The sequence below is a fragment of the Rhinatrema bivittatum genome, chromosome 2, assembly GCF_901001135.1.
Source record: "Rhinatrema bivittatum chromosome 2, aRhiBiv1.1, whole genome shotgun sequence".
Lineage (NCBI taxonomy): Eukaryota > Metazoa > Chordata > Amphibia > Gymnophiona > Rhinatrematidae > Rhinatrema > Rhinatrema bivittatum.
Window position 1 is genome coordinate 556,317,635 of NC_042616.1, and position 13,725 is coordinate 556,331,359.

Genomic DNA, 13,725 nt, shown 5'->3' on the forward strand with positions numbered 1-13,725 from the left:
GTAAATACCTTGCATCATGGAAAAAGGGGCAGAATGTGTGCAGGCATGGGCATTCTGGGGTGGGGCTAAGAGATATGCATGCAAGTAGCTTCGTGCTTGAGCATGCATCTAAGTATAGTTGAGCACAAATTTACTTCTGCTGTGGAGGAGGTGTAAGCCTTTATAAAATAATTTGCAGACATATCTGCAGTGTTTGAGGGGCCTGGATTAACTGGGGTGAGTGGGTCTGACCTAGTTTGGCAACTTCTTATGTTCTTAGTCCCACTCCCTCACCAAGCCTCTGAATAATATTGAAGGCCTGGAATAGCAGCTTAAGGAAGAAATATTTAGGGGGAAAATCCCCTGGGGAGGAAATGTTAGAGTCTGGAATAGAATCAAACAAAGGATCTCCAACGGAGAATCACCAGAGTCCCCTCCCAGATGACCAGGAAGGAGCACAGCAGAAGCCATGGCCTAGAGGAAACTTCAGGAAGCTCTTAAGATGGTGGCTGTTTCCACAGAAATTACTCAGTCTGCAGTAGAACAGATTCCAGGGCGGCTCTTAGATCTGATTCAGCTGCAAGCTCCAAATCCCAAGCACCATCCCAGTAATGAACCTGCAGTGTCAGGCTTGATGGCCTCTAAGGGTACGCAGAAGTTGATGTTTCTTTCATAAACAGTGCAATGAGAGCTGGCAGGGCTGCTAGCGTGCCAGCCTGCAACCATTCATTCACTCAATGTACGGCTGGTTAAGCACAACAAAAAGCAAAGCCCTGAACACCATGGGATCTGAAGTTTAACCTGCCCGTAGTTACCAGTTGATCTCTGACAAATTACTCACCCCCTGCCTTCACTCGGAGCTGGAATCACAGGAGCTGGTTGTAGCATCCCTCCTATGCTTTTGCTCTTGCAGGGACATTAATTTTCAAATGCGCAGACAGTTGCTGATATATATATATATATATATGTGTATATGAGCGTGCGGCCAGATACGTGGCAATTTTATATCTTGCACGCATATATGCGTGCATGTTATGAAATAGTCCTGGCTCATGTATGTATGCTCCTAATTTTAAGCTTGTGTGTGCACAGCAGCATAAGTTAGCTTTGGGATGTGCAAGCGACAGAATTTTATAACAGATTCTGTGTCTAGCCCATAATCAGTTTCACCAGTTTGACCACCAGTTTGCCCAATCTAGACCTAGCTCCTCCAACTCCCCTGGCCGCAGACGTTCTTTGAAGGTGATGGAAATGGAGGCAGCGGCCTTGCAAAGAAAAGGGATTCTGGTTCATCCTTATTTGGACAACTGGCTCATTTGAGCCAAGTCGAAAGTCATCTCATCGGTCAGTTTGGTGGGTCTTGGAGATGCTACAATCTCTGGGCTGGGTGGTGAACTTAGCAAAGAGCCATCTAGTGTCATCCCAGTCTTTGGAGTAACTGGGAATGTGTTTGGATACCTGTGTGGGCAATGTGTTCCTTACCTCAGAGAGGGTGGTGAAGTTGCAAGCTCAGGTCCTTCATCTACTTCAGCTGTCGATGCCCAAAGTCTGGGATTATTTGCAGATGCTGGGTTCTCTGGGGTCTACACTGGAATTAGTTCCAGGGGCATTTGCTCACATGCGGCCACTTCAGAGTGTGCTTTTGTCCTGATGGAATCCGCTGTCACAGGATTTTCTGCTTCTTTACCACTTCAGGGGGCTGTTTTGCCCCAATTTGGAGAAAGGTGTGGCTGGAGGTTCCGGACTGGGTATGGTGACTACAGATGCTAGCTTTACAGGTTAGAGAGTGTGTCCAGGGAAGACACTCAGGGGCTATGGTCGCTGGTGGAAGCATTCTGGTCTATCAGTCATTTAGAGAAAGGGCCATTCACAAGGCATTGATTTCCTTCCTTCCGCAGGTACAGGCCAGGATGCTGAGAGTTTTCTCGGACAATGCAATGATGGTGACATATATCAATCGACAGGCCGGACGAAAAGTCATTTTGTGGCTCAGGAGGCTTAGGACCTATTTGTCTGGGCAGAGCAGTATCTGACTGAAATAGCAGCATCACATGTGGCTGGAGTGGACAATGTGCAGGCGGATTATGTCAGCAGACAGCAGTTGGATCCAGGGGAATGGGAGCTGTCAGCGGAGGCCTTAGATATTCAGTCCAGGTGGGGCAGCCCTCAGCTGGATTTGTTGGCATCGCAAAGCAATGCCAAAGTGTCTTGATTCTTCAGTCATAGGTGAGCGTTCGGGTCAAAAGAATCAAAATTCTAGTTCTTCCATAGCCAACGGAGATTCTGCGCTATGTGTTCCCTTCATGTCCTCTAGTAGGCTGCGTGTTGCGATGCGTAGAGCGACACCCAGGAAGGGTAGTTTTCGTAGCAACAGAGTGGCTGTGTTTGCGGATCTGGTTCATCACGCGATAGATGGGCCCATCAGATTGACTCATTTACAGGGCCCATCTCAGATCGGGCGGATCGCTTTTGTCTCGCCACTTGGCATTTGAGAGTAGACAATTAAGATTGAAAGGATACTCAGAGCTGGTTTTTACTACTTTGCTTCAGGCTAGGAGGCCATCCACCTCTCTTGCTTATGTCAGAATATGGAGAGTGTTTGAGGCTTGGAAGAAGGTCTAGAGCCCTTGCAAGTGGATATTCCTCAGATACTGGCTTTTTTGCAGCAGGGCTTGGCAAAGGGGTGGCCTACAATTTGCTTTAAGTGCAAGTGGCAGTCTTAGGCTGTCTTAGAAGTAATATACAGGAGAGGCCACTGTTGTCTCATCCAGATGTCCATTTTTTGAAGGGGGCCAAGCATTTGCGGCCTCTGGTGTGTAGGATGTGTGCATCATGGAGCCTTAACTTTCTCCTCCAGGTGTTATGTGGACCTCTGTTTGAACCTTTGCAATGGGCATCATTGAAGGACCTCATCTTGAAGTTGTTTTCTAGTAGTGATTTGCTCAGCTAGGCGGATCTCTGAGTTTCAGGCTTTATCCTATAGGGATCCATTCCTTTGGATCACAGATGATGGAGTTTCGTTGCACGCAGTGCAGTTCCTTCGTTTTTTGCCACAGGTCGTCTCCATCTTTCTTCTCAACCAAATGGTTGATCTTCTTGCGTTTCCAAATTTGTCTTTGGAGGTTCCACATGCGAGAGAGCTTCGCTTATTGGATGTTTGTAGAATGCTGTTACGGTACCTGAAGGTCACTAACAGTTATTGGTGGTCGAATCATCTGTTTGTCTTGTTTAGCGGGGCAAAGAAAGGAAATAAGGTGTCTAAAGCCACAATTTCTTGTTGACTGAAACTATTGTTTCAGCCTAACTCTGTAAAGGTCTACCGATTCCGGAGGGGTTGTGTGCAAACTTTTCAAGGGCACAGGCGGCCTCCTGGGCGGAGTGTCAGATAGTGTTGCCTCAGGAAATTTGTAGAGCAGCAACATAGTCTTCACTTCATAACTTTACCAAACATTGCCGTTTAGATGTTTGGGCGCCGGAAGAGGCAACATTTGGGAAAAGTGTGTTGTGAGTGGGTCTTTTGGATTCCCTCCAAGTGTAGGGTAGCTTGGGTTCATCCCTCTTGTCTGGACTGATCTGGGGTATGAACAGGAAAGAAAAATTGGTTCTTATCTGCTAATTTTTGTTTCTGGAATACCACAGATCAATCCAGAAGCCCATCCCTCTTGCTTCAAAAGACCGCTATGGTTTCTATACGTGTATAATGCAGAGCTTGGTACAGATAGTTGAGTTGAACCGATAGGACTGAAGGGATTTGGTTCCTTCTTTGGATTTGAGGCTCCCAGGTTAGGAGGCTCCAACCTGTTGTTCTCTGTTTGCCCTGGAAGGGAGAGTTCATTTGAGTTAACACCTTCCTTAGAGTACATAAAAGACCATAAGGAATATGTTTGAATATTGGACTATCGAACTCCTGAACTAAATTTGATTTTCTGCTTGCTTGAGGCACTTCTTAAAAAATCTTAAATTCTTGTCAAAGACCTAGATATTTTTCATTTCATATAATAAGCAAAGAGGAAGGATTTAAAAAAATTATTTTATCGAAGTAAATTATTATATTTTATACACCTGAATAATATATAAATGTGTTTTATGTCTTTAAAATACATCAAGATATACTTGACACTCCTTGCAACATAAGTGCAGTTCTTTTTTTGGTTAGAAATTTTCCAGAGACAAATGCTTTGGTTTGTAGTAACTGAGCTGCATAGTGATCCTCTCAGTAGTTTTTTTGAGTCTTTCATGATTTTTCCATTTATCATGTAATTTTATTAGTACACATAATATATTACAGTGGCAAATGTATCTAGTGTTAAGGATGGATTTGCTGCTGCATACTGATATACTTGGGTATGTATTTTGACTGTTGGGAAATGGCATGAAAGTTTTCAGCAAACAGGAATTATATCCATTGTGTTCAGAAATAGTTGGTCAACATCAATTAGACTTTTCTGTAGCTATAAAATATTTGTTAATTAGCTATTAAATAGGTTTTGCTTTGCATATATTATTGCCTCATGGTTATTTTATCTTTGCCTTCTTTTTTCTTTTTGTAATGATTTCACATACTAAGACAATGGATTTATCTGTTGTCATCTGCAATACATTGTATCTAGTGTCTTCCATACCCAAATATTTTCATAGTTATTTATGGAGGTGGCATGTTGGTTGCTAATGAATTGGTTTCTACAGCATATTACTAAAGTAGGTCTATTCATCTTATTTTGGAGCTGAAGGATTCATCTTAAATTTTTGTATTATGTGGTCTTGGTTAACATTTTTATGAAATTCATATCCAAGAAATGATATGTTTGTTGCCAAAAGTTGAGTTGTAGTGTTATGGAACATTTATGTGAGAGCAAGACTTGATTCATTTGGATTAGTTGTGCAGTTTTCTGCTCATCTTTTAACATGTGGCAGGATCCATTTAAGTTGAAAATAAATTGAAGTGTTGCACAATACCATTGACCATAAATGCCAACCCATTTTAGAAACTTAAAATGACCAGTCATGAGCTGTTTTCAGTTGTTAAATTAATGATCCTAAGCCAGTAGCTAGAGTGATCGGGTGATGCATTGTGGCCTATTGGAACAGGAAATAGACTCTGTTGGAGAAATATTTTTTTCTTTAGCTGTTCTGATCACAGGAAGCTTAGCAGGAAATGAATGATTGCGATACCAGCATGATAAAGAATTAGGAAAACATGCATTTAGAAGTGTCATTAGTTTTCAGGGTTCTTTCTATTCTACAAATTTATGACACCGTGCTTCTTGTTTTTCAGGGACTTTCAGTTTGGACACATGGATGGAAGTGACTACATTAACAGCCTATTGATGGAGTAAGTATTGTGAATTCTCCTTGAAAATAAAGGAAACAAAATTTGTCAGTCTCCATTCCAGTGTTTACTGCATTATTGTACCTCTTATTGAATGTATCCTGAGTATTTTGTTCCTGTTATTCAGTCTGCAAAGCATTCTAAGAGTTCCAAACTGAATATGCCTAAATTCGTGTAAAAATAGGATCAGACTGGTGTGCCCTGCAATCATTATGAATTCTGATCTCCCTCCTACCTTCAGCAGCCCAATAGATTTTTAAAAAGCTGCTGGCATCCCTGGATACCTGCAGTGATATGGAGGAAAAACATGACCACAGTCAATCCCCATCCCTCCTACCTCGACCATTGACCACCCCCACAGCCTACTCAACAGGACGCTTTACTCAGCCAGCAGGAGAAAGTATACATTTACCTCCTCCCTCTTCCAACATGGCTTTCTAATGCTGCCAGTACAGAGATTAGGTTACAGCCACTTCTTTTTATGCACATCACCTTCAAAGAAGGGACCATACCCCAATTCTGAAAGAGATTTGTCCATTAGTTCCAAACCAAGATTGGTTTCTTCTTTAAAAGTGAAATGAATCCATGCATAATAAGTACAGCTACTTGCTAGGGATTCATTTGCTTTACTTCTGAAAAGGAATTGTCCTAAGGGACAAATCCATGTTTGGAAATGGGGAATGGACCCTTCTTCGAAGGTGATGTGCAAACATAAATAACAAATGACTGTAGACTAGTCTTGATAGCAGTAGAAGCACTGTTTTGGGAGCAGGAAAGAGGCTGAATATGGGGCTTTCTGGATGGGTTGCAGGGGAACAGTGATAGCTGGAGGTGGAATGTGAGAGAGTTCTGTCAGCAAACAGGAATGAATTAACATTATATGTGGGTGACATATGATGTCACCAACATGGACCCAGCAAAGGAGTTCCCGCATGTCCATGCCTGCCTCTTGAGCCCTCTCAGTCTTTCTTCTTTAGAGTTAGGAGTAGTTCAAGATAATGTAGTTCCTTTTCATAGAAGTGGAAGTGAGAAGGAGGCTGGGAACAGCAGGCTGGTTAGTCTGACTTCTGTTTTGTGCAAATTCATGGAATTCCTGCTAAAACAGTTGCTGGAATCCAATGGATTACAAGATCTGAGAGAGCATTGCTTTACCAGAAGTAGGTCTTGTCAGGCAAATCGGGGTGACCAGTGAGTTGGATCAGGGGAAAATATTAGTTGTAGCATACTTCGATTTCAATAAGGCCTTTGTCATGGTTCCACTTATAAATAAATTGAGCGCGCTTGTTATGGCCCTAAAGTGAGAGGCAACACACATTTTATTTTCTCTTTTCCCTTCCCTCATTTTTCCCTTTTGTACCTGCACATGCAGAATTTTAACAAGCTTATATCTTATATAAAATATTCATATTCCATGAATGCCTGCCTTTGTGTGTATCTTATTTTTCTACTGTACTCAATGCCACTGGAAAGTAGACTCAGGACATGGATTATTATTATTTTTATTAATATTACAGGGAAGTGGATATCAAAGCCATCAAAACTGGTCCAAGATTAGTCTGCATCTGCTGCTGAGCATGTGGTTGATGCTCCCCGATGAGCAGCTGCTGCTGCTGCACTGGAGTGGGCAGACCTTGCTGACGCTGAAAAGAACAAAAAGGGCATCTTCGGTAAAATAGATGGTTGTAAAGATAAAATTGGCATCAGATGTAGCTGACTGGTTTCCTGCTGCAGCCATCGTATGCAAGGTGGATTGATGCTTCCTTTGCATTCGGGTAGGTCAATCCCAACCGAGTGGGTTATGTACCTATGCCAGCAAATGGAGACGGATCAAAAGCTGACATCACAGCCATATAGTCCCACCCCAATATTAGCCCGCCAGTACTCTCTGTCTCCAGCAGATGGTGGACATGTATATATTTCCCTTCGGGGAAGTACCTGTGAGTAAAAAAAAAAAAAAAAAAAAGGAAGAGAAGAAAGAAGAAGGAATCAAAAGGAGATAATGGAAAGACAAGAGCACCACTCCAGGCTTCTTCCTTTTTGGCATCCAGTAGGCCACAAAGGGATTTTGTGCCTTTTCTCGCGGCAGAGTCGTCGGCGCACTCCTGTGTGTTCAGTTGTGTGATCAAGCAGTGCTGGGTGCCCAGTTAGGCGCCTAGTTGGATACACACCTAGATGTCCATTTTAGGCACAGGTTTTATATGCTACAGTGCCCCAGGTCTTTGGTCTCAGGATTGGTGGATAGGTGTGATGTGTCTAGCATCTTACTATATTTGGCCCTCTGTTGCATACTGATCTGTATGGCCAGATGACCTAGTGATGTTGACTTTCCTTTCCACTCCCGGCCCGGATAATTGGACAGTTCCTAAATCCTGTTTGTATTCCATCCTATTACTTGAATGTGAGAGATGAACTTGCAAGGCTGCACATCTAGAGGCAAGAAGTCACCCTTGAAAAGAGTGGCTGCAGATAGTTGCTACCCTCAGCAGCTAGGCAGGATCAGTACATGTGTGTTTTGGGAGGGAAGCTAGGTTTGGAAATGAAACATGTAATATATTTTCACTCTAGTATCTGAGGTACTGAAAGAACCCTTGAGCCACTGTACTGCTTGTGCACATGGAAACTCCAGAGATACGCACACCCCTGTGAAGTGCAACTAAACCTGGTACTATTTTCCCTGTTGCAGTGGGCTGCCAGGAGGATCAGCCAGGACCAAGCAGGCTGCAGCATCCTTGGCGCCGCATCCACCAGCTCTGTGAATCTTCATCTGAGGAGGAGGTGGCTCCAGATACCACTACCATTGGGACACATGTGGATGAACCACATGAAAAGCCGGAGGTGGCACTGGAGGAGGAGGCAGAGGAGCAAGGGGGTATGGAAGCTTCAACAGAGGAGGAAGGTGAGGACCAGGAAGAGTTTGAGGTCTGGCCAGCTGAGCACCTCCTCATCTCCCTGAATGCTCGTCTTGTGGAGGAGGTGTGGGCCCTGCAGCCCCAGATGCACAGTTTCCAAATGACAATGCAGGAGGAGACAGAAGGGGTCTGCCATGAAAATGTATGTCAACTGAAACAACACATTTCCGGTTTGTTAGAAGCAATCGCGCCGACGTATCAAATTTGTGGTGCATACTCAGGGAAGCTGAACTGCATGCAGGCCACCGCTGGCATCAACTTTAAAAGCCCCATAAGCAGCTCAAATGAGCGAAACTCGGCCTGAGTCAGGCTTTTTATGATGATTTGTGTAGAATAAAGAATTCCTGGTGTTCACCGGTTTTTCTCGTCTATTGGTTGCTACTGCAGTATTAGATCGGTTTCCAGTTTGTTTTTTTAAACCCTCCAGCAGCCATGTTCCTCACAAGCCTGGTCCAGTGACCTCTGAGGGACCATTACTGAGAAGGAGGGTGTCCAGAAAGGCCCAGCCCCAAGCCCCTGCCAAACCACCAATTAGCAAAGTCGACCAAAATAGGCATTAACTGTATTTTTTTAGGCACAGAAGATAATTCACTATAAATAAAAGCACTATAATCACCAATTAAAATATTTTTGTATCAGAATGTTCCTTTCTTGTATAGCCTGTCGTTGCCTATAGCGATGTATAATTTGTAATCCTCCTGACTGAGCTGTTGTTACTCCTCCTCTTCCTCTTCATCGGCATTCTCTGGCTATACCCCTGGAAGAAGCTTGTGTCTGGTTTTGGGCAAGTTATGTAGCAAAAAGCAGGCTAGGAAGATCTGATAGAATTTAGATGGGTCGTAGAGGAGGTATCCCCCAGATCTGTCCAGACAGCGGAAGCATGTTTTGAGTAGGCCAAAGGTTTTCTCAACTGCTCTGATTATCCATTGGGCCTTGTTGTATTGCATCTGTGCTGCACTCTGAGTGATGGCCACAGGGATCGTGAGCCAGGTTTTGAGGGGATAGCCTCTGTCACCTGTAAGGGAGAAACCACAACAGAACAGTTATATAGCCTTTGAGTTTGGACTGGACATTATGGGATTAGGTTGGGTTGGAGGTCAATGCCGGGCCAGGGTGGCCACAAAGAGATGTGGGACACTCCCTGGTGAAGCTGGTTGGGATATAGTGTTATCAATAGATTGTTTCCTACCTAGTAGCCAGCCCCCCGTGATATGTCCTTCCTGGATGTGGTCATGAATTCCTGACTGCGAGAGGATGGTAGGACTGGATCCAGGAAACTTGAGAAAAACATCCAGGATGAGGACCTTTGCATCGCAGATCACCTGCATATTGAGGGAGTGGAAGCCCTTGCGGTTGCAGTAGGTGGCCTTGTCTCTCCCTTGTTCCCTTATAGAGATGTAGGTGCAATTGATCACCCCCGGGACAGGGGGATAGCATGCAACCTGATAAAAATCCTTCATGATTTGTTCTTGATGCCGTCTGTTCTGAGGGAAAGAGATACACTGGCGTGTTCTCCTTAGCAAGGTGCTCATAACCTGATTGATGCATAGAGCTGCCTACGCTTGCACTAGATTACAGATAGTTTACTGTTCTTTCCATCGGTAGAATCCCCATCAATTTTTTCACCACTGATGTGAAGCTAACCAGCCTATAGTTCCAAACCTTCCTCCTTATTACCACTTTTAATAAGAGAGAACACATCCACCCTTCTCCAGTTCTGCAGAACCATACCTGTCTCCAAAGAACTACTGAACAGGTCCTTCAGAGGACCTGAGCTCCCTTAAGTATCCTGGGAGGCACAATACAAAATGGTTATTTACCCTTTCAGTTAGTAATATAATCAGAAAATACTCCATGAAACTAACTAGTAACTGATTTAAAACAAATTAATGAAGGCACTTCATTAATTTGTGGAATTAAGCTGTGGAATCTGATGCTAGAGGATGCGGTCAAACTTAATAGCATAAATAAATTTAATAAAAGGTTTAAACAAATTCCTGAAGAACAGATCAATTAATGCTCACTAGCCAAGCAAGCATTGGGAATGAGCAAGAGGGAAGAGGTCTTCCAGGTATTTCCAAGTGATTTGGATTGGCCAGTGTCAGGGACAGGATGCTGAATTTGATGGATCATTGGTGATATCACTTAATACTCCTATTTAAAAAAACAAACAGTGAAGTTCAGGTAGATTTTATCTTTCATGAAAAATTTTATATTAAAAAAACTTTTCAATTATTTCTTAAATTGGTATGGGGTGCAATATTTATCCTTGTTAATTAAAATCTTGTTTTAATCTGCATCAAGACAAAGATTTTTTTTTAAGTCTGAAGTGCTGAACTAGTTAACTACCAGATTAATTTATATTTTTAAAGCAATTTTTGCCTCTTACAAATAAATCCATGGTTGCTTTATACTTATTTGACCTTCAAAATCAACTGTTCAAACAGTTTAAGATCAAATAGTTTGCAAGTAAAAAACAATTCTCAGCGGTACCTTTCCCTGACTTAACGTGTGATCTTAATATCTAAGTTGTGTTTTACAAGCCTGGCTGCATGTGTATTTTGGATCTATATTTGCTGGTAATATCAGAGTTCAAGCTGGCCAAGTGTATGGTCTGGATCTTATTGTAGTATATACATTTGAAATGTATGCCTTTAAACAGAAAAACATATAACATGGCGGCACATAAAGACCATAAGCCCATCCATGTCTCCTATTCAGTTTTATATTCCCTTTCCCCTCCCTCAGAGATCCTTTCAGGATCAGCCACATTTATTTATTTATTTATTTGTTGAGTTTTATATACCGTTATTCGGTAGAGCCATCATAACGGTTTACAGATTATGTAATTATCATAGCAGTTGAGCACAGTAAAACCTTGTGAACAATATACATTTTCATAGAAGATTTGTAACAGTAGAGTAAGGTGAACATTTTCAAATATAAAACTTATCAAGTCAGAGAGCAAGGAGGGGTTGAATGGGGAGGGTAAGGAGGTTCATAAGGAGAGCAGGAAATAAGAGGATTATAGATGCGAGTTCGGTTGAGAGCTGGGATGATCAGACGTCTGAGAGTTAGTATAGAATACTAACACGTATATGTGTGCCGCGCATGAGGTACACATATTTTCACAAGAGCAAAAAGTATGCGCATATCGTAACATTAAAGTGCGTACAAAGAGGCCGTGGATGGGGCATGGTCTGGGCTAACCGTTCATATGCACATAATGAAGTATTTTAAATCAGAGATATGCCCAGGCAGGACTGCATCTTGAGGATCATGTCAAAGGTCATTCTGACAGAGCCATAGCAGCATCGGTGGCCCCCTTGTGAGCAGTTCCCGTGGAGGAGATCTTAAGGCTGCAACATGGAATTCTCTCCACACATTCACATGACATGACTGTCTGGATAGGGATGGCCGATGCAACAGTAGGTTCAGCCAGTCTTTCCTCCAGACTTTGTTTGAGGTGTAGAACCCAGCTCTCCCAACATTCAGGCTGTCTGCCCCTCTGTTACCAACAGCACTGGAGTTGTTGTGCCCATTGGACCTGGTTAGGTATCTGTTGATCCCCTTTTGAGATGGGGAGAAGCCTATAGCTAGGAATTCACCCATATGTGAGGACTTATCCTTGAAGAAGCAGAGTTGCTTACCTGTAACAGTTGTTCTCCAAGGACAGCAGGATATCAGTCCTCACGAATCCCTCCCGACACCCCGCAAAGATGGGTTTCTCCTGTTTTATTTTAATCATAATTCTATGTTACGAGTCTGAAGAGGGACCCTGCATAGACACATGGTATAGGACATGCTGGGCATGCTCAGTGTGCCTAGTCAAAGTTTCTAGCTGTGAGGAGCTGTGTCTTCTGTATTATAGTTCTGGTACCACAAGCACTTTTGTATTATTTCATAATGTGCCTAATAGTGGTGGAAATTTGTGTTTCTGTTACTTAGGTGACACTAAAAAAATTTTCTGTGGTGAGTCAGGACTGAGGCAGAAAGGAAGAGCATATGCTGGAGGAGGGAGAGGTGGTGTCGATGCTGGAATAGAAAGGAGAACAGGCTAAGAGGCTTGGAGATGGTTGGGGAAGGCAGGGGAACCTGCTTGGGGAGAGGAGTAGAAGTAGGAGGTAAAGAGGGATGGGGAGAGGCAGGTGCTGTGGGAGAGAATAAAGAGGCAGTTACTGAGAGAGAGAAGAAAGGCAGGGGAAGATCCTGAAGGAGGGAATGGTGAGGTGGAAGATGCTGGAAGACAGGTGAGATGCTGGGGAAGGAAGACAAGGAGGCAGATGCTGTGGAAGGAGGAGGAAAGGTGAGGAGCACATGCTATGGAGGGAGGACAGGCAGGAGATGAATTCTGGTAAAGGAGGAAGAAGTCAGGAGGGTGGATATTGGAGATATGGGATGAGGGATAGCAGGGACTCAAATGGCAATTTAGTGATTGGGAGAGCAGAAAGGTACATACAAACTCTGGTTGGTGATTGAGAGGATAGTGGGATTCAGATCATGGGTTGGGATTAGTAAATGAGGTAGAGTGGAGTCATGGATATTAGGTGGGGAAGAGTGGAGACTGAGTTTGAGTAGGGCCTCGGGTTAGAAGACTATGAGGACTAGGGATATGAGTAAGAGTGAGACAAATGAAAAAAAGTGGAGAGGAGTCAAATGATTTAAAGGTTTTAGATGGGCTAGAGGGAGGTTGGAACAGTAGAAAGGGACCCAGTGGTCTGTGGAGGGGTTAAGACACAGGAAGAGGATGAGTCTTTGAAGAGAGGTAAGAGAGAATGGAAATTAAGGATGTGAAAAGGGGAATGGAAGCTGGGTAGAGGAAAAGAGATAGAACAAGGGGCTGGGAGGCAGGAGAGGCAATCAGTGACAGGGAAGGGGCTGAGACTGATGAGTCGATGAGAGGCCGAGGAAGGTAAATAAGGGCTGGGAAGTGGATGAGTGCAGTGTGTAAAAGAGGGGGAATAGAAGACTGGGGAGGGAGTGAAGACAAAAGTGGGAAAGTGGGAGAACTGGGGGGCTCAGAAAAGGAGATAGGAAGCTAGTAGGGTAGGTCAATGTGTCAGAGGTAGCTTGAAGACTGGAGGTTGAGAGAATTGGAGAAGGAAGAGTAAAATCTAGCCATGAGTGTATAGAGGCACACGAGACAAATGGAGAAAATGATGAAAAAGCAAAATCATTGTAGGAAAGAGATGAAAAGGAGGAAGGGAAGAAGGGGGAGAAGATGCAGAAAACTGAAGAGAGACCCTGGAAAAAGACTGATAAAAGGAAAGTGGAAAAGAGTAATCGGGGCCAGCCTGATTAGAAAAATAAAGGATCAGATGACAACGGAACCGAAAATTTTATTTTAAGTTTCTATGACTGGAATATGACAGTTTTGGGAATTTCTTATATCTTTGTATTTTGCCCAGTACAGGAAGAAATGTTTCTTTTTCTTCAAAATTCCAATGCTCACAGTCTTATTTATCGGGTTTTCCTTTTCAAGTTTTTGTTTGCATCTTTCTGTTGTGC

At 43.3% G+C, this 13,725-nt stretch overlaps 1 protein-coding gene across 4 annotated transcripts in view; it reads left to right on the top strand.

The window, feature by feature from the left end:
• The window catches only part of TMX3 (thioredoxin related transmembrane protein 3), a 306,294-nt gene that overhangs the window by 266,142 nt on the left and 26,427 nt on the right, over positions 1-13,725 (top strand). For all 4 annotated transcript variants that reach the window (XM_029590913.1, XM_029590914.1, XM_029590912.1 and 1 more), the window contains exon 13: positions 5,255-5,311. In XM_029590913.1, coding sequence (XP_029446773.1) covers positions 5,255-5,311 — 57 coding nt within the window. The remainder of the gene's footprint in view (positions 1-5,254; positions 5,312-13,725) is intronic.